Genomic DNA, 22172 nt, shown 5'->3' with positions numbered 1-22172 from the left:
CAGCACTCTGATCCAGGCCCGTTACATGATGTCCTGAACGAGTTACTCCAGTATAGATGGAAAGGTCTAGGTACCGATTTAATTAGTGTCATTCTAGAACAGCGTCACAAATATAGAACGTTTTTGAATCCGCATTTTGTTCCTGCCTCACCCCCAGAAGGTAAACCATTTTACATGGAGAGACAGAATCCGTTACGAGAAGTCCACCCAGTCAGAGGAACGGGTGGCGAACTAGAACGAGTGTTTGTTTACACTCCGATTACAAAGATGGAACTCCTCGAGATGAAGAAATTAATTCCCTGTCATGACAAAGATCCAGCAGGGTTCCATAGAGAATTAAAAGACATGCTCCGTATGGGAGAATACACGTATCCAGATATAATTAAAATGTTAAAGGTTCTGCTGCCCGCAGGGGTGTATGAAAAGCTCAAGGAAAAAGAATGGGAGGTGGGGGAGAAAAAGATCGATTGGGCAGTTCTAGAAGCTGAAGATAAGGCACGAGTACCAGGTACCGGTCTTGGAGATAAATGTAAAGAATTACCGGAATTATTAATACAAGTTTTACCCAGATTATTGACAACTAGAAAAGAAGACTGGGATGCAATCTCAGCCTGTAAACAGAAACAAGACGAAGATATTAGTGATTTTTATTCTAGATTTGAAAAATGTTTTAGCATCAACAGTGGCCTCAAGACAAGTAGTGAGTCATACCCTCACCTTTTTGTTACTAAATTAGTCGAGAATTCAAGCCCACAAATTAAAAATCGAGTTTTGAAAGTCGAAAGTACCTGGCAAGCTAATACCCCGTCCCAGATGTTGCAGATGCTTCAATACCACCAGAATAGAATCAGAGAAGAACAAGAACACGAAAGAAAACGTATGAAAGACACGAAGATGAAAGTACTAGTTGCACAATCTGTTCCTCAAGACAGTCAGAAGAGGGGTCCGAATCAAGCCAGTCATCCTGCAGCTCCCGTTAAAGGGAACTGCAATTATTGTAAACAGCCAGGTCATTTTATAAATGAGTGTGCAGTTCTGAAACACAACATAGCTACTGGTAAGACTAAAGAAAGACCACGTCCGCCTAGACAAGAACAAGTTTCACAGATTCCTCAGCCACAGAATGCGCCACAGACAGTTACAGCTCCGCAGCCTATCGCTGCAACACAGCACGTCACACAGCAGATGTACCAGTATGCACAGTCTGAGTATCCAGAGTACCAGCAGTATTCATGAAACAGCCTAGAGAGGGAGGTAGGCTTGCCTCTCATCGAGATACCTGTAGATCAAGAAGGTCCCTATGTTCACAGTCAAGTATTAGGGAAAGACAGAAAGTTTTTGATTGATACAGGGGCAAGTAGGACCACAATTAGTCACGCCGAAGTTCCAGGGGCTCCGCTCTCAGGCTCAAGAAATGTTTCCCTTGGATTTTCAGGAAAACCTATCGTAAATGAGATTTCAAAACCAGTTTCTCTAGAAGTAGGTCCATTGTCCCGCACTACTGATCTGTTACTTACTAAGTCATGTCCAGAAAATCTATTAGGCATTAAAACACTGAAAGAGTTAGGTGCAGTTATATGCTGTTCCCCAGAGGGAATACGATTGTTCCTACGTGACTTTAAGGGTCACTATGTATTACGAGATTTTGATTCAAGACTGTCTAATGTCCCGCAGCACTTATGGGCGCAAGGTCCAACTGATGTAGGTTACATGCAAATCACACCCTATCGTGTGACTCTCAAGCCAGGTGTAGTGTTACCACGAATCAGACAGTACAGATTGCCACCTGAGGCTGTAGCAGCCTTATCCAAAATTATTGACGAGCTCATGGCTCAAGGAGTGGTTGTAGAAACTGACTCCAATGTATGTAATTCTCCGATCATTCCAGTCATGAAACGTACTGATCCAAATGCACCCCCAGTATATCGATTAGTGATTGACCTACGAGAGCTTAATAAATGTATTATTCCGCAGTACCCAGTTGTCCCAGACATCTCTTCCCTATTAACGGCCATTGATTCCGAAGCCACGTTCTTCACTGTCATAGACCTCAAGAACGCATTTTTCAGTGTTCCTATTCATCCAGACAGCCAGTTCCTTTTCGGATTTTGTTTAAATGGAAGGAGCTATATGTTCACACGCGCTCCTCAAGGTTTCACAGAAAGTCCTAGTATTTACAGTCAAGCACTCAAGAGACAACTAGACAACATTCACATGCCAACTGACACTGCCCTGCTCCAGTATGTCGATGATCTACTGATCACAGCCCGTTCTGAACGTGCTTGCGAGCAAGCATCACTGACAGTTCTGTATTTCCTAGCCGAGATGGGGCACAAGGTGTCCCCTTCTAAGCTTCAATTCTGTGTCCAGCAAGTGGTCTACTTAGGACACTTACTGTCCAAGAGGGGTAGACAGTTGACACCAGACCGTATCCAGTTAATAGCGAGTCTTCCTCAGCCCAAGACCCAGAAGGAGGTACGTGCTTTTATTGGCCTTACTTCTTATTGCAGACAATGGATTCCTCAGTATGCATTTCTAGCCAAGCCACTGATACAGTTAACGACACAGGAGGCAGCCGTATCGACTGTCCTCCCTTGGACATCTGAACATACACTTAGTTTCAATGAGTTAAAGAAAGCCCTATGCCAAGCTCCAGTTCTAGCGACACCGGACTACAGTAAGCCTTTTACACTTTTCGTTACTGAACGCGAAGGTACAGCATTATCTGTTCTCACACAAGATCAAGCAGGACAATACAAGCCCTGTGCTTATTTTTCGAGCACATTAGATCCTGTAGCCCAGGCTCTGCCTGCGTGCCTCAAGTCAGTTGCAGCCACAGCACTAGCTATCAGACAAAGTGATTCCATAGTCTTAGGACACTCCTTGACAGTACAAGTTCCACATTCCGTGGAAGTTCTTTTAAACCGAACACAAACTCAGCACTTGACAATTGCACGTTTAACAGGTTATGAATTGACACTGTTCCAGCCACACATAGAAATCAGACGCTGCAACGTTTTAAATCCTGCTACACTGTTACCATCAGTTAATTCAAATCCAGCCACACATGATTGCGTGGAAGTAGTTAACATTACGACAAAGCCAAGACAAGATCTGACAGATTGAATATGCTACTTACCAGTATGCATCTGTTCTTGGCATGTAGGGCTGCTAACATTCATATCTTAGCATTAGATCGCCGCCTAGTGTTGGGCTCGGATGATTGCACATTGTTGTCCTGGAAGAGTCTTCGAAGTATCCTGAGATAGGTGGCTCCTCCCCTGGACTACAGTGCGCATGGGCATCGGCTCCATCCCCAGATTGTTTTTCGCCATTGTGGCAGGAGATGGAGTGAAAGTGTAAAGGATGTCCATGCTAATGAATAAATACAATAGTATGTCTGCAGCCGCGACAGGCACCGGGGAGGAGGGCGGGCGATATGAATGTTAGCAGCCCTACATGCCAAGAACAGATGCATACTGGTAAGTAGCATATTCAGTTCGAGGCATGTGGGCTGCTAAATTCATATCTTAGCATAGAATACATAGCAGTCCCTCCATCAGCGGCGGTTGCCTGTGCCAGCTGCAGAAACCTGAAAAAGTGTCTTGAGAACAGCCTGTCCTACAGCTGCTTGCTGCTTGGAATGCACATCAACACAGTAGTGTTTTGTGAAGGTATGTGGTGTGACCCACGTGGCTGCTCTGCAAATATCCTCTAAAGGAATGTTCCCTAGGAAAGCCATGGATGCCCCCAGTTTGCGTGTGGAGTGCGCTCTGGGGGGTATTGTTAAAGTGCGCTTGGCTTTCTGATAACATATCTGGATGCACTTAACAATCCACCTGGCTATCCCTGCTTTAGAAATTGGGTTGCCTTTGTGTTGTGGTGCGAAGGCAACAAAGAGTTGTTTTGTCTTTCTAAAGGGTTGTGTTCTGTCTATGTAGTACATCAACGCCCTCCGCACATCTAAGGTATGGAGCATTCTTTCCGCCACCGTTTGCGGGTTTTGAAAGAATGCTGGCAAGTCAATAGTTTGATTAAGATGAAACTGTGACACCACCTTAGGAAGGAATTTAGGGTTAGTGCGTAGCACCACCCTATTTGGGTGAATTTGAATGAACGGCTCTTGTATGGTGAGCGCTTGCAGCTCACTGACACGCCTCAGAGACGTAATAGCTATCAGAAAGGCCACTTTCCACGTAAGGAATTGGAGCTCACACGAGTGCAGTGGCTCAAATGGTGGCCCCATCAGTCTGGTGAGAACGACGTTGAGGTTCCACACCGGAGCTGGTGGAGTTCTTGGGGGAATGACTCTCTTCAGACCTTCAAGGAAGGCTTTAATGGCGGGCACCCTGAAGACAGAGAGGTGCTGCCTGTTCTGAAGATAAGCCGCTATGGCCGAGAGATGTATCCTAATGGAAGTGTACGCCAGATTGCACTTGTAGAGATGTAACAGATAACAGATGATGTTGGGAATAGATGCATCTAGCGGGTTGATGTCATTGGACGTACAGTAGATGACAAAACGCTTCCACTTAGCAGCATAGCATGCTCTAGTAGTAGGTTTCCTCGCCTCCTTGATGATACTCATGCATTCTGGAGGTAGGTTAAGGTATCCAAACTCTAGGACTTCAGGAGCCAGATCGCCAGGTTGAGCTGTCGTGGATCTGGATGCTGAATGTCTCCATGGTTCTGCGTCAAAAGACTGGGTGTGAGGCGCAGTCTTTGATGCGGCACCACCGAGAGTTCGAGGAACGTGGTGTACCAAGCTTGGCGCGCCCACGTTGGAGCAACCAGGACGAGAGTCATGGAGTGCTGCCTTAGCTTTCTTGCGACCAGCGGTATTAGAGGGGCTGGCGGAAAAGCGTATGCAAATTTGCCTGACCAGTTCATCCATATCGCATTCCCCTGCGACTGTGGGTGAGGGAACCTGGCGGCAAAGAGTCGGCATTTTGCGTTCTCCTTTGTTGCGAACAGGTCTATCTCCGGATGACCCCACTTTTGGAAGAACGGGTGGAGAACAGAAGGGTGTATCTCCCACTCGTGCATCTGATGGCTGTATCTGCTGAGCAGATCCGCCATCTGATTGTCCTTGCCCGGGAGGTGTTCTGCCATGAGGAAGATGTTCCTCTGAATGGCCCACTTCCACATGCTCTGAGCCAGATGAGACAGCTGTGGCGAGTGGGTGCCTCCCTGCTTTTGAATGTAGTACATCGCGGTCATGTTGTCCGTCCGGACTAGCACGACCTTGTTGCTCAGATGTACAATGAAGGACTTGAGCGCCATGAAGATTGCCATCAGTTCCAGATAGTTGATGTGCATCTTCTGTTGCTGCGTCGTCCATAGTCCCTGCACTGTGTAAGTGAGCACATGAGCTCCCCATCCCTGGAGAGATGCGTCCGTTGTCAGGATAATCTGCGGCACAGGCTCTTGGAACAGTCGGCCCTTGCAAAGGTTGTGTGGAGTCCACCAATGCAGAGAGTCGTATGCCCGACTGGTAACCAACACTAGGTCTGTCAATTGCCCACGAGCCTGTGTCCACTGATTCGCTAAGCACTCCTGGAGCGGGCGCATATGCAACCGTGCGTGAGGGACTATGAAGATGCAGGAGGCCATCATGCCTATCAACTGCATGAACACTCTCGCTGGCAGGGAGTGTTGTGGTCTGAATCGTTGGATCAGCGACTGAATGCTGTCGATTCTGACTTGGTTTGGCTGAGCCATGGCTGTCAGGGTGTTGATCGTAGCACCCAGGAACTGCCGGACATGTGCCGGCTGGAGATGCGATTTTGGGTAGTTCAGGGAGAAACCCAGATCGTGAAGCAGGCGAATTGTAGTCGACATGTCTGCGGCGCACTGTTGCTCCGACTTGGCTTGTACGAGCCAGTCGTCTAGGTAGGGGTAGACATGGATATTCCGCCTCCTGAGGTGCGCCGCCACTGTCGCTAGACACTTGGTGAACACCCTCGGGGCTGTTGTGACTCCGAAGGGTAGGACTTTGAACTGGTAGTGCCTGCCTTGAATAGTGAACCTGAGGTATTTCCTGTGTGACGGGTGTAGTGGAATATGGAAATAAGCATCCTTGAGATCTAAGGTTGCTAAGAAGTCTCCCTGGTTTAGCAAGGGAAGAATCTGCTGCAGTGTAAGCATGTGGAAATGTTCCGATAGTATGTACAGGTTGAGGGGACGTAGATCGAGAATGGGCCTGAGAGAACCGTCCTTCTTTGGAATAAGGAAGTACAGGGAATATACCCCTGTGCCTTCCTCCCCCACCGGCACGAGCTCGATTGCGCCTTTTTGCAGCATCGCCACTACTTCCTGCTGCAATAAGTGCAAGTGCTCTGCGGACATAGGCCTTTGCCTTGGTGGGATGTTGGGTGGAGTGGACTTCAACTCTAGGCAATAACCATACTGAACTAATTGTCGCACCCACCTGTCTGTGGTGATGTTTCTCCAGACGGGCAGGAACTGCTGCAGTCTCCCCCCGACAGGTGTTAGGTGGTCGGGGGGCAGTGACAGAGAGTCACTGTTTGCTCGGAGTAGAGGTGCGGGAGCTGTTGTTTCCTCTGCCGCGACCTCTGTTGCTGTTGTTCCTATAACCTCCCTTGGTCTGCTTAGTGAACGAGGCTTGCGCCCCACCCTTGGAGAACTGGGATTGTTGACCCATCTGTCCTCTGGTGACTCCACGTGCACCTGAGCGACGAAAATTGCCGCCACGAAACTGTTGGGACTGCAGAGCCCCCATAGATGTAGCAGTTTCCGTGTCCTTCTTTATCTTCTCTAAGGTGGTGTCAACATCCGGACCAAACAGACTATCAGGATTGACCGGCTGATTCAGAATCGTCGTCTGAATATCCTGCTTGAACCCTGAGATGCGGAGCCAGGCTTGTCTTCTCAGCATAACGCTAGTGTTGATAGCCCTAGCAGCTGTGTCCGCAGCGTCAAGTGCACACTTGATGGCTGCGTTTGATATTAGCTTCCCTTCCTCAATAAGCATCTTGGTGCCTTCTTGGAACTGTGGGGGCAGGTGTTGTATAATTTGTTCTAGGGTGTCGTAGTGCGCCCTATCATAACGCGCCAGGAGCGCCTGTGTATTTGCGATGCGCCAAAAGTTTGCCGCCTGTGCAGCCACTCTTTTGCCTCCTGCCTCAAGCACTTTGGACTCCTTGTCCGGGGGAGGAGCTTCACCCGTTGTCTGGGAGTTGGCACGTTTCCTGGCATTGGCAACCACAAGAGAGTCCAGTGGCAACTGTCCCCGGATGTAGACGGGGTCCGCAGGAGCAGGCCTGTACTTCTTTTCAATGCGAGGGTTGACCACTCTAGCCCTCGTAGGCTCCTTAAAAATGTCTCCAGCATGTTTGAGAACACCTTTCAGCATAGGAAGTGTTTTTACTGTCCTCTCAGATATGGCAAAGGTGTCAAAAAGGAAGTCTTCCTCAACCGGGTCGGCATGCATGTCCACATCATGATTGGCCGCCGCCCGTTCAATTAGTGCATGAAATCCTGCTGAGTCCTCAGTCGGGGATGCACGTGCATTAAAGGTCTGCGGGTCCTGGCCCGCCCCCTGGGTGTTTTGGTCACCAGAGTCGTCGTATGAATCTTGTTGTACATCAGGGTCATCGATGGGGAAATTGTACTGTTCATCCTCATCATCTTCCTCACCCACAGAGTGTTCTGGGGAGGGAGTAGGGCTCCGTCTTGGAGGAGGCTGAATCGGCTCCGTGAGGCCTACGGCGTCAAGGGGCACCCTCTTCTTCTTCAACGGGATGACGTAGGGGTCCACCGGCTCCGAAGTGATCTTCCGTTTATAGAGGGTCAGCTTGCCGGTGGCAGCATCGATGAAATGCTCTGAATCGTCCACCGATTCGAGTACACGACGTGGAAGAGGGTCTGGCAGTGAGGAAACCTGCTTCGGAGCCGATTTCGTCGAAAACGCTTTCGGCGCCTCCTTAGGTGGCAAGAGAAAAAGGAGTTTCCCCGAAGGCTTAGCCGGAGCGTCCTTTTGCGGCTGCGGTGATGGCATCGGAGCCGATGGAGCAAGGGCCTTCTCCCTGATTCTCTGCAGTGACTCCGCAATAGGGGACGGTACACTGCCAGTTGGTTTTGTCGCCGACAAGGATGCTTTGAGCGGTCCCTCGGATCCGACGCCCTCGCGGGCCTTGTGCGGTTTGGGCGCGGAAACCTTCTTCGGGTCCTCCGAATCTTGAGGCCGGGGCGCCGACTTCTTGGGCGTAGCCTCTTTGGAGCCGACCTTGGCGGGCTTGGACGGCGCCGGAGCCGTTGATCCGAGCCGACTATCTTTCTTGGGGGGCCCTCCATCGGGCGTCGGCTTCGATTTCGGAGCGTCGGAATCGACCGACTTCCTCGGCTTCTGCGGACCGGAGGTCGACGGAGCCGACGGGGTGACGGGCACCGACTTCTTCACAGGCACGGCAGCCATCTTAGGATCACTCGAGTCCTTTGGTTTCAGTTTCGATTTCGGGTCGGCCATTTTAGGTGTTGACGACCCCGACGGTTTCAGTTTCGGTTTCGAAACATCGTGCCCAGCAAGTGAGTCCGAAGCCGGGCCTGAAGGCGGGGCTGTGGCTTGCGGCAACGGGTCCAGGGTAAGGCCGACAGGCGATCCCGTGTCCCGGTCGTCCTCGAAACTTTCGGGGCAGAGCTCGTCCGCAGAGCTGTCCGCCGCGGCCCCATAAATTTCATCGTCGTCTCCTACCTCTTCGACGTACTCGAGGACCGGACCCGCGACTCCGTCGTCGTCACCCGGATCCGCCTCGACCTCCGACTGTGAGGGGGAGATTTGTAGAAGGTGACCCTGGACCTCTTCTTCCGGGTCGCCGAAGATGTTCTCCGGATCCGGGGCCGCTTGCCTAGCTTCCAAGCGCACCGCGCGCCGAAGCTTGAGAGTTTTCTTGGAGCGGAACTGTGCACAGGCCTTGCACTTGCCGTCGTCGTGGTCCGGTGAAAGGCACTTGTTACACACAGGGTGTAGATCGATGTGTGGGTACTTAGACCCACAGAGCGGGCAGTACTTGAACGGGCTCCGCTCCATGTCCGTAAAGGCTTGCTGTCGTGTCGCGATGAGAAGGCCTCAAAGTTTAGAAAGCGAAGAAAACTCCGCTTATTCCGGCTTCAAGAGACGGAAGACTCGAGACCGAGCGCAGACAATACCGACGCAAGAAAATCGAGGCCTTTTGGCCGGTAAAAGATAGTTTTACTTGGTTCCGACAGTAAGACGTCGAAACCACATCCGAACCCAATGGCGGAAAAAAACAATCTGGGGATGGAGCCGATGCCCATGCGCACTGTAGTCCAGGGGAGGAGCCACCTATCTCAGGATACTTCGAAGACTCTTCCAGGACAACAATGTGCAATCATCCGAGCCCAACACTAGGCGGCGATCTAATGCTAAGATATGAATTTAGCAGCCCACATGCCTCGAACACTCCGTTACCAGACCCCGACCTGACACTTTATGTGGATGGTTCATGTATGAGAACAAGTACAGGAGAACTAGTCGCCGCGTATGCAGTGACTACTGACACTGAAGTTATTGAAACACACCGTATTGATACCCTGTCCGCTCAAGCAGCAGAGCTAGTTGCTCTGACACAAGCCTGCATACACGCCAAGAACTTGAAAGTTAATGTTTACACAGATTCACGTTACGCATTTGGAGTTGTACACGACTTCGGAGTGCTCTGGCAGGAGAGAGGTTTCATGACTTCTCATGGAACCAAGATTCAGCATGGTCTCCTTATTCAAGCTCTGTTAGATGCCATACATTTACCGACATCTATCGCTATCATGAAGTGCAAAGCACATACGAAAGTTACTGACACCATTTCTCAAGGTAACGATCTAGCAGATCGCACAGCCAAGCTCACAGCACAGACTCTAGACATTCCAGTTAACATGACACACACTCCAGATCCGATTACATGCATGACAGTTAAGGACCCTACACAAGATGTCATAGATATCCAGTTACATGCTACTCCCGAAGAAATCAAGAAATGGTCCGAACAAGGAGGGGTCCAGATAGATCAAGGATGGTTAACAAAGGGTAGAGCCACATGGTTTCTCCCCGACTCTATGGTTCAAGTCATTATTAATACCGCACATAGTCCAGCACATTTAGGAGAAAAAGCTATGTTAGACAGTATCCAGAACATTTGGTTCAACAAGCATTTACGAGCTGCAGCCAAGCAGAAAGTCCGTACCTGTATGATATGTTGTCAGTTTAATCCAGGTAAAAGTGTCCCGGTGGAACAAGGTGGATTCCAGCCCCCTGACCACCCTTTTGAAGTCCTCCAGATGGATTATATTCAGATGGAGCGATGTCGAGGTTTCAAGTATGTCCTTGTAGTTGTATGCGCTTTGTCCAGGTGGACAGAAGCATATCCAGTCCCAGATTACACAGCCGCGACCACTGCTAAGCAGTTGGTTCGTGAGTTCTTCCCCCGTTATGGACTCCCTAGAGTCGTATATTCTGACAACGGCCAGCCATTCTCATCTGAACTCATGAAGCATGTTTCCCTGTTGTTAGGGTACCAGTGGAAGTTTCATTGTGTACGCCATCCTGAAGCAGCCGGTCTTGTAGAGAGACATAATCAGACTCTGAAAATCCGAATTGCAAAAGTGTGTAAAGAGAAAGGTGTGGACTGGCTGGTAGCTCTACCAGTCGCTTTATTTTATATGCGCATGGTCGCACATTCCAGATCAGGTCTGTCCCCGTATGAGGTCGTTTTCGGCCGCCCCCCTAACATGTGGGGTACTCCTAGACCCCGAAGTATTACCGATGTTTCAAGTAATATGCTGACAGATTACCTAGCTTCCTTGATGTCTGCCCTCAACTCATGTCGTTCACAGGTTGCCGCCGCATTTCCAGACAATACCGAGGTGGCACCGCATGAAATCGTTCCAGGATCCATGGTGTTGGTGAGGAATTTTGACAGATCAAGTCCGCTGGAGCCTCGCTGGAAAGAGCCCCGACAGGTCCTCCTCACCACCCGTACAGCCGTGAAGTTGGAAGGTCGCAAAGGCTGGGTGCACCTTTCTCATGTAAAACAGTTTAATGGACTGAAACCCGTCTTAAAGAACATTTCCCAGGATTTGAAGGATTGCCAAAATATTGTTCTCAAGGACTGTCCCGCAAAAGACATTGCTACAAACCCTCCCCTGTTAGAGAAAACTCCGCAACAGGAGTATAAGTTAAAACTCCGGTCTAGTAAAATAAGTCAGTCAGTTTGATTGTCTAAGTCCTCCCCTAGGTGAAACGGTTAGACTGTTTCTGACATGTATAAAATAGACCCCCATAGTGAGAGAGTTAGTCAAAACTCAATTCGATGTATCGTTTTTCTATGTTTCATATTGTTTCTCAGCATTATGATTTCCTGCACCAGTTATGCATTTTTCTTGTATTTCCCAGTTCTTCATGTAAATAAGTCTGCTAATGCTACAGTAGAGCACACGTTTAGTGATCTGCCTCCTCATGAACTCTCTTACCGCCTCGCTATGCGAAATAACTCATTCATCCGCATGTTACATTACTCACACCAGTCCAGCAATGCCACTAATTGTTGGGTGTGTGGTCGACTCCCCCCTTTCCAGACACCGAAGGGAGTTCTGCCACTTTTTCCTTATCCATTCTCACATAATGGTTCGTGTGGAGCATGGTCCACGTTAACGTCATCCTCAACAGATATGTCTTTTCTTAACAATACATGTTTTCCAGACAAGCAAGGTCTTCCCCACAGAACAGGGTTAGATCTAGAAAATGAAGTGTATAATTTAGGTAATTATTCTTCGAATTTCATGGTCTTGAATGTTCAGTCTGATACTACTCCAGACTTACCTGCTATTTCAGTACTGCCAGTCAGAGGTGAATTATGTGTCCGAAATAATGGTTCCGTACATGTAGGACATAGTGATTGTACTACTATTGTCAAGTATAGTGACAGTGGGAAATCTATCTTCAAAGCTTCACGTCATTCTTATTTTATTTGTGGTCAAACTGCATATGTTCGTCTGCCCCTCGATTGGGAGGGAACCTGTTACATTGCCTTCCTACTGCCACCAGTTTTCCTAGCCCCATCTGATTATCACAGAAACACACATCTAGTACACGTTAGACATAGAAGGGAGTCCCCAATTGTCGATTATACTGAAACTGCTCTAGAACAGTATACAGATTTCAACAGAGGTTTCTTTTTCTTTATAGGACCTATCCAGAATAGTAAGCTAATCCGTAGGTTAACCAGAACCCTTGAAGCAGTAGTCAATGAGACTGCTTCTGCTCTAGGTAATTTAACTGAAGAGCAATCTGCTATGAGATTTGTCGTTTTACAGAATCGTCTCGTCCTTGACGTCATACTGGCCGATAGGGGCGGGGCCTGTGGAGTCATCGGATCTAGTTGCTGCATTTTCATTCCAAATAACGCGCCGTCTGTTTATTCAGCTATAACCAGACTCCATAAAATTGCCCATCTGTTACACCAAGATCCAGGCACCTGGACATGGTCCGGTTGGTTCTGGAATATAATTTCCGCATGGGGATGGAAAATATTGTCCTTCCTAGGTATTGCAGTAGCGATCATATTCAGCTGCTGTCTCTGTATACAATGTGGCCCTGCGATTTGCGGCATTTGTGCTACCTCTTGTATTCCTAGTCCCAAGCCCCGTCCTAAATCCCGTTCCAGGATAATTCGAGACGAGCAAATGATACTGTATGAAATGATAGATGGTATCATGAATATTGATGTTTCCTGATGGAAACGTAGTGACAAGGAGGGAATGTGGAAAAGTAAATTTTGCCATGTTCTGTGTCCCTACGTGTCATCCATCATATGTTATGTGTGCATGATTAAATATGCATATGCATTCCCCATGTTCGATTAATGACGCAATTATAGTTGTGTCCACCTCTAGTATGTCAGTTTCCAGTTCTCGTGAATACTACGAATATCAGGCCTATGTAAAGCTACGTTGCCACGTTTCTCAGTGTGCACGTTATTTCATTGTAAAGTCCCCGTTTCTAGGCCTCAAAAGGGCCTGGACACAAGATTCAGCTCCTGTCTCCTGAAACTTCGCTGAGGAGCGATACAGCCCCCACCTGTATCCTCGACCCTTCACTTACTTCCTGCCTCGCAGTGCCCGGTTCAGCCTGGCTCTGCCTCTGAGTCTGCCAAAAGTATGTTATAGTTCCAGTTATCAGTTCAGTCCTCCTTCTCTGCATTCCTAAGCTACTGAATCGCATCAATAGTTTCCGTCATTGTCTAGCCTTCACGTCTCCACGTTAGAGAAATACTGCATTTAATGGTCATTTAATATTCTTCATCACGTACTACATGTAGAATAATGCATGGTCCAGTCTTAGAATCAAGTCAGCCTTTCCCCTCCTAACTTCTAGTTTATATCAACATGTTCTCTAAACATCAGATACTAGATACTGTTTAGGTACATGTCGCCCTGACTCTCCAGACTTCAGTCTCTGCTCCTAGCACAGAGTTCGAAGCCCCCAGCTTCTCCTAGTGATACGTCATTGCGAGTTTGCGCGCACCATCAGGTTAGAGGTCCCGGCTCCTCAGGTAGCCCCCTCCATGGTTTCCGCCCCATTCATGACATATTCTGTTACGTTTGCATCACATGTCTATGTATACGCCCCGTTACACCTCTTTTCACCCTTATCTTTCGCGACTGCTACGCGTCACGCCTTTTGCTCCACCCACTGCTACGCCTATTGTAATGTAATGCTATGTGTCTGCGTTATGTATATATGCTCATGTATTGTTATTAAAAATCATTCCTTTTCCTTGTCCCGATCCTGACACCAGCAGCGCTGCTGGGCCCTGCCATCCTATTCCTATGCAGGTTGTCCTGTTCCTGTCCTTTATGCTGTAATAAACCTGCGAAACTCCTACTACCTCGAATTTTGACTCTTATTTATTGAGCTATCTGTTATTCATTTATACATTCAAAAATAGGGTATTATTTATTTATTTACCACAATGGGTAAGAGCACAGAGAGCCTGAGTATGGAACCAAAGTCCCAGAAACAGCTTCCGAATTCTGTGGCGTCCTTCATTAAACAACAAGAAATCAATCTAATTTTATCAAATATAATTTCTCCTCGAATTTTGCGTTTGTAGGTTAAATATAATAATATGATGAAGAATGGGGTCATGGTTTAACTTATGCATTCATATTAGTGGCAATTTCAGTAAGTAAATCAGACGGTAGGGTGTCAAAATTTAGCTCTAAGAAAGTGAGTGAATTGAAAGTTAAGTGGTTAGAGAGTAGCCCTCGCCGAGTGCGATGCAGCACGTGCAATGTATATAGTCTAATTTACTTATCTTACTCCTGTCCGTCGTGTGTCGGATTCCACTACCCCCCCACCCTGCCCTTCCCCCGCCCGCAGCACTCCCTCGGCGAGCCGCCACTGCATGCCCACTATCTACAATTTTGGTTTCTCTCACGTGCTTTCTCCTTTTCTCCTTTGATTAATTATGTAAAAAGAATTATAAGTGTTAGGGAAACTTTGGAGAGGAGAAAGCATCATATTGTTAACTGCTTGGAGAGGCAAAGTTCTGTCTATCTTTGATCCCATATCCTTATTTTTGCTTCATAAAAGTGTTTTAGACTTCACGGTGGCTTGCAGCCACTTTTTCTTTAACTTTGGTCGTCTGCATTTTGAAAAGTTGAGAACATAAGGGGAATTCAGCATAACCGTCAAACCATGAATATTACAAGACATTTATGACTTCCTATTTACTTTTGGACCTTTATAAGTCCTTACTAGTTAAGGGTTCTTAATAGCTATTTTCTCCTAGCATACACAGTAGAAGTAGCAGACGCATGTGAAGATAAGGAGTATAAGATAAGGAGTATAAAAATATACAATATAAATATTGAAAAGTATAGACTACCAAAAAAAAAGACAATGAATTATATGTGATCTTGCAAAATTAATGACATGCACCAATTTTCACCATCAAGCACCTGATCCTAAAATACATCTACTAGAAATAAAACTAGTAATTACCCCAGTGAGGCTCTATGTGTTAAAAGAGCTTAGCTTACCTTGGGAATCTAAATTCGACAAAATATGTTTTTGATTGGTTTTTATGTCTACTGTCTACAATTAATTCTATATTTTGGCTTGGAGCCAACATACTCATGGCTAAAAGATTCAGGGCCTGATATATTTTCGGATAGACTGAATATTCTCCGTTGGCACGGCAGAGTACTTTACACCCGCCACGCCAAGACTACTTGTCAAACAGATTTATAAATGACCAACAAGCAGGCAGTCATTTATAAAGGCATTGGCAGGAACCGCTGTCACCGTGTTTCATGTCAAAGCAGTATTACTTTTCAATCCTGAAACTGGATTTCCTTTATTAAAAGAAAAAAGTTATGCTCCCCTCACCTTGTGACTCTTTTCCTATGGCGAAGAGACCATTAGAATGATGTTACTGTTCCGAACCTGGCAGTAAAAAAATGCCTACACGTCCACCCATCTAAATTGGGTGGGCAGACGTGTAGTCATTTCCCCGACAATCCTTACTCCCAAGTGCTGTCGGAGGAGATTTATCCGGACAGAGTAGTCTCCACTGATCAACCGTAAGGTCTGCCTTCATGTAAACGCGGCAGTCGAACCACTATATTGGCGGGCAGGGAACTTCGTCACCGTTGGAAGGAGTACCTCTCCGCCAATATAAGACAGCCCTTAATCTTAAACAACTAGCAGACAGTAGCCACTACATTACATTGGCTACCAAGAAATAAGGAACATTTATAAAGGGAGCTTGTTTCTTTATTTCAAACAACTGCATTCAGCCCATGGATATAAATCCAAAAGCTGGGGGTGGATATTGCCTAAAACATATCACATGCATGTTAAATCATGAAAGATCCAGGCTATTTGTAGTTCGTGACCCCTACAATTGGATAGGCGTTAAATAATTCCACATATCCTACACTTCACATTGAATAAAGAAAGTGGTGCTATTCAAATTCAGTTACCTTCTGATTTCAGAGACACTTCCAGCCCTTCTGACTTCTTGTGTGCCACCACTTTCAGGCTCAGGTTGGGGTATTTCACAAATGCCTTTACCCTACAGCTGTATGCCCCTAGGTCTCCAGGCTGAGCGGAGTGGATTCTGAGACGGTAAGATCCTGGCAATGGTGGTAGTTTTTCTAGTGAGATGTGGCGACTGCCAACTTCATTGTTCGCATATTCTGCGCCGAGAGTAACAATTCCATCCGCACTCAGTCGGGCCACAATCTGTCCACCTGGTATCTTGTCACTGGTCATCTCCCACTCAACTGAATAGACCACATCGGGCAGCGGGGAAGCCACGTCTGTGACATTGCAGGTGAGTTCTAGCGTATCTCCAGAACTGACCTTGATGTCCCGAGGACCTACTGTTACTACCAACTGACTGGCTGGAAAAAATAGAAGCATAGGTTAGCAATTTAGATGCAACAACATAATTTGCAGATTTTTTTATAACAGCATTTTGATACATCTTTAGAAATAAACACTATTGTATGGTGGTCTCAGAACACTGCAGTTTTATTCATTCGTCCCCGCATATTAGAACAACATTGTCTTTTTGTGGTTATTTTCAGCTCTCTTGTGATCTTACTCATGACTGACTTCGTCAAATCACTCCTGTGGTATACAGCCTTTACAACGAAACTTTTACAACGAACTACCATTACAACGAAACTTTTACAACGCAAACCATTACAACGCATAGCGCTGGGGGGCGCTCTAGGATAGGGAATATGTTTAATGTACTATCCAACACCTTCCCTACTATCCACGGGGACTGGAGTTGGAATAGTAAATTAAACTAATTACTATCCAGCGCCCAAAAGCATTATGCGTTGTAATGGTATGCGTTGTAAAACTTACAATGTAAAGGTAGGCGTTGTAAAAGTATGCGTTGTAACGTCATACATCCCACTCCTGTATTTAAATAATACTAACACAGAAGGGATGTGAAATATCAACTGTTACTGGCTGCCAGCCAAAGAAACATGGCTAGCTCTGTGGGGACAAAATATACAAAATATAGTACAGTCAGAGGCAAAACGGATCGAACGTTTGTGGTGGCTCGTGGGGATTGGCAAGATGGCTAACGGGGCGAGAGGGAAAATGAAAGAATTTGCTAAACAATGGGGGCTTTTGTGGCAATACTTTCAAATAGGCCTTAAGGAATTGACATGTTGAAAAGATTGAGAGGTGGGGGTGGGAAGGGGATATCAAGAGAGGGAGGGGAATGGGGTTGGTTAAAGATGGTGGAGATTGACATTTCTTGCTCTGGAAAACGTGTTGGAAACTAATACAAATGTATTCAAACCTAAATAATACTAAAAAATAACAGATTTTTGATCTTAAAAACAATTCATAAGTTGATGCCTGATTTATTTTTTGATTATTTACTGTTATGTTAAAATGTGAGGCTTTTTCTCAAGGACCTTAGAGACTCTGGGGTACTGGACAACCCCTGTGAGTAGTCCTGCCTGCTATGGCTGGAACACATTGTGCAGCTCACTGAAATGCCAATCAGCCTCTACTCTGCGTTCTTCCAACTGGCAAGATCAAGTATAAGACTTACTCCTGGGACGTGATACAGGTTTATAAACTCATACAGAGTAAACACTTTTTAATAAAATTAAAAAAAAGCTCAATAAATTGAATGTACAATAAATACTGGAATTTAAAACACATAGGTAAGCAATAGTTCAGTAAAACTAATTGACAAATTATGAATTCCACCCTAAGTGGACCAAATATACTCTTTAGAGGGTAACAACCAACTAATGCTGATTCAGAAAAGTATTTATGAGTATGGAAGTAGTACTACTACAGGAGTACTCTTTGTGTATTCTTCCATGCCTTTGGATTCAGCCCCAAACTAACTGTATAAGACTATGACACACATATTCCCATTTTAGATGTTTTGAGGCGAGTACAGAGACACATGCAAGATTATGAAAAAACAATATTCAAGAATACTCCTTTACATAATCTTACGTGCATCAGTCTCTTAACTTTTTAAAGCTAAGTTCTAGCAAAGCAAAGCGGGAACACCTATTTGCTGTTATTATTAGGGCATTTATGCACTGCAGTCTGGTAGGGAATGATCACATTAGAATGGTTTCCTAGCAAATTTTAATTCAGTCCCACTGATTCATCATTGTGTATTGTCACAATACGTGCAGTTCTGTAGTGAGCAGGGTGATTGCGCTAATAATTGTTTGGTGCTTACAAACCGAGCACCATAAGATAATCATTGTGACTGCTCTGATTATGTCCACAAGTATTGTGGTGGTCAGCATCAGGATGCTTGATCTTTCGGGGGGAAACCGCAATAACAGTAAAAGGGATGCATGGCCTATAAGGGTGGCTGTCTCACTGGAACGCTGTCTTGTGAAGCAAACTTCACAGACTATGTGCAGCTTGGTGGATTTTAAGCTGACTTTAAATGTAATCTTTTGACTCAGTCTTGTGTTATTTTATTTTCCAGCGTGTATCCTTCACTGCCTTGATGAAGACCAAGCAAAATACATCCACGGTATTGAAACGTTGACAATCTACCAAACACTGGATAGGCATCTGACACTAGATGTGGTTCTTATGGGATTCTTGCATGAAGCGCATAGATTTTTTTCATAAAAGGTTATAACCACTGGCAACCAAGTTACGCCTTTATTTGTGTATAATAAGCTGTTTGTCACTGATCACATCTCACGGGAACTGATACCATACTAAAAGCCACTAGTAACAAAAAGCATATTGACTGGTACAACATTATTATTACATGATGTAACAATAGCCACGCACCCGAACGTACACCTGAAAACTACATCAAGTACAAGTCCAGTATCATCAGGGATGGCTCTTCCGTTCAGGAGCTACTAATTCTTTCCCTGGAAGGCAGTGAACCGGAGCTGAATTCATCGAGGGAGAGTACCCCCCGCTAGGGAGATCACCCCCATTTGCCCCACCACTTTACCACCATTGTGAGCAGAGTTAGTCCTGCACCCTCTCCTTGAACGGGCCTGCACCATGTTTATTTTCCATTTCTTTTAGGGATCTGTTGTCAGTCAATCCCAAGTGGAGCGCTTTCCCTTTATTGCTGGTGGCCCGCGTCATGTGCCTCAACTCAAAGTGGCTACATTGTTCCTTACTCCATTAATCCCCAGGGTTCTCAGCCATGCTGCTCACCAGTTGTAGGCCTTCTCTTTGCCGAACAGGCGCGTCTCCACGGCCATCTTGGAAGTGGAATGCGATGATTTACACATCTACGTCACCCCACTGGAGGGCCAGAAAGGAGGCCCAAGATCAGGGATCTTCACTTTCAACCAGCTGTCGGCCATCACTTCACCCTTGCTCCACCTGATGGTATGTATGTATGTATTTAATGCTTGTTAAGCGCAGCTGTCACCCGAAAGGGTATCCTGGCGCTGAGACCGTATCTAACCATCAGGTGAGGTGTAATTTTACAATGCTCTTGGGAACAGGTAGGTCTATTCAGGTATGGTCCATTCGCTCATTCCTGCTTCCTTTTCACCGGCGCTGGTCTGCTCCAGTGCCGCTCTCACCATCCCACAGAGGTGCCAGACGGAGTGGTGCCTCAGTGACATGTGGTTATGGGGCTTCAGCTCATACCAGAGCACTGGTAAAAAGGATGAGATGGGGAGGAAGATCCTTTGCACACGTAGTACCGAAGTTGTGGAACAATCTTCCACCCAGTCTCGGAGCACCGGAAAATGAACTTTCGTTCAGGAAGAAACTGAAGACATGGCAGTTTCCCAGTAAATGTACCAGCGGCCCTACTCTCAGCACAGTAGTCACCAGAGCGGGGAAGCCTTCGGGTAGCCATGTGCTTTACAAAACATAAACATGCCCTCTGTCTGACCTCACAGTTAATGGCTAGGGGGGTTCATGTGCCTTTTTTTTGCTAGGGGTCATTGGAGGCGTGAAGGCCCTCTATGCTGCCAGCTTCATCGGAAATCTAAAGTTTAATATTATTGATGGAGGGATGTCATTAAATCTCACAATAAAAAATAAAACAAGCCACATTAGTGCTAAACATAATTAATGAAGCAACGCCATTAGCGTAGAATTGGAGCATGGCTTGGCTGATTCGTTGACAAGTTTTATATGTTTGAAACATGTTATCCATTTACAAAGCAAATGGTCTATGCACTGGCGCCACTCTATCTTAACATGGCTGAATGTCAAACATATAGATGTTGCCTTCATTTGACCTCTATATGGTGGCATTGAGAGTTATGGTTGTTAGAGATTCTTTGAAAGTTTAAACTGGAATTTAACACAATTCGGAACTTTTGTTAAAATGTCCTTAGTGCAGTCAAACTAGCTGGTTAATAAGACAATATTCTTTAGTTTACTATCACTGAAGGCGGATAATCGACTTAAAACCGTTAGAATGTTGAGGTCTTCCATAATTTCGGTCTCTGCCCAGAACTTTTTGAGGCACGCATACTGAATAACTTGCCTGTTACTATTTGCCTTTTATTTAATAACTTCCGAAAAATTCCCCTCAAAACAAAAATGTACACACTCTATTTAAACACATTAGTAATAGAAGATGACAGATCATCTAGGTAGAACATAGAGCTGTACATGAAAGAGATCTGTAAACAGAAAATGCTCCATAACGAGTGATACGTTAAGGAAATCAAATCTTAATGTATGTCAAGGGGAAAAAAATGAATATTGAAGAGGGTGTAACTGGATAGCAGTGTGTCATGGAGGAAATATAGACCTTTTTAACGTTAGCTCTATGCTGTAAACATATGTTTATGTATGGTGCAAATCTTTTAAGCATTTTAAAGACAAATACATATTTGGTTTGAATGCAACCATTAAAGTGGCTGGTAGCCAGGCATTTACAGACAAATCCCTTCTAAGCCTTAACATCAGAATGGTGAGGCTACCTAAGACGTAGGGACCAGTCTGCTTCCATCCTGTTCTACCACCGACTGCCTCAAACCCAGTTGGTGCCCACTGGGATATCACTACAGAGAAGTGATTGTGGCTATGTGGACACTTGCCCATAGCTACTTAGAGCAAGAGCGCAAACTCTTCAATAGAAATACCAAACAGCAGCCAGCTAGCTACTATATTTGACTTGGCGGGGTTTCAGAAGACAACCCAAGTGCAAGACTGCTAGGTGCATAAACACCAGGCTCTCCACAAACAACATATTGTGAGTGGAAGAGATCCTTGCTCTGTGACTGCAAAGAGCTTTCAAATTCATTTGTGCGTTAGGTTGGTATTTCTTTTAAGGATAAGAAACGTATATGGATGGACATTTCAATTTCAGTTTGGTCAACCTGAGTTTAAAAAGAACCGGGAAATTGATTTGAAACTTTGATGCAACAAGTCTACGAGAGCAATTTTTTCATTAAACAGTTGCACAGAGCACTAATACAAAGCTATTACAGTTTTGTTCCATACCAATTGTCTGAACGTTGAGCTGTGCCAAAACGGAGCGCTTCTCTACAATTTTCTTCCAGCTCCCATCAGGGTCCTGGATCCATTCTCCAACCGTGCAATGGTAGGTCCCTGCATCATCAGGTTGTGCCCTGGTGATCACCATCTTGTATTTGTCGCCTCCAGACTTTTCTACACGAAGCTCGCCCTTCTGATAGCGGTCAGCATACATCTGATTGCCTTCCGAACCCTGAACGCTGAAATCATGCCGCACTGCAATGATCTCCTGCAAATTCTGGAGTCCCACTGGTGATACCTGTGAGGAGAAGCCGAAAGAGACGGAAAGATGCGTGTGCTGTTCGGACTCGGTCGAAGCTGTGCACGTGAGCTGGACCTCCTTGCTCTCTGGAGTATTCAGCGTCAGGGGTGAAGACAACTGTCTGCCCTTCGGAAGGGAAGGAGAGACCCGGAGAACATCTGGAATGACTGTATAGACAAAAAGAGGAAGAACATCCTTTAGGCTTTAGGTATGCATGCACTACTTCAAATTAGCAATTATTAGTTAACAGCTTGTAAACAGCTTACACCAAATTGTGGTATTCAGCATCTGGGACTATTTCCGAGTGTAAGAATTTACAAAATTATAAATGTTGAGATTCAGGGGATATCCAGAATTTCTGTGGGACAGAAAAAA

The 22172-nt window shown here is 45.9% G+C and overlaps 1 protein-coding gene across 1 annotated transcript in view; it reads right to left on the bottom strand.

The window, feature by feature from the left end:
• Positions 1-22172, bottom strand: part of IGSF8 (immunoglobulin superfamily member 8) — a 185631-nt gene that overhangs the window by 30899 nt on the left and 132560 nt on the right. The window contains exons 3-4 of the mRNA XM_078671220.1: positions 21503-21964; positions 16024-16446 (exon numbers count right to left, since the gene is read on the bottom strand). Coding sequence (XP_078527346.1) covers positions 16024-16446; positions 21503-21964 — 885 coding nt within the window. The remainder of the gene's footprint in view (positions 1-16023; positions 16447-21502; positions 21965-22172) is intronic.

This window comes from Lissotriton helveticus, chromosome 12, assembly GCF_964261635.1.
Source record: "Lissotriton helveticus chromosome 12, aLisHel1.1, whole genome shotgun sequence".
Taxonomy (NCBI): Eukaryota; Metazoa; Chordata; class Amphibia; order Caudata; family Salamandridae; genus Lissotriton; species Lissotriton helveticus.
The sequence above is the reverse complement of the archived record's forward strand: the minus strand, read 5'-3'. Positions and strand labels throughout refer to the sequence as shown.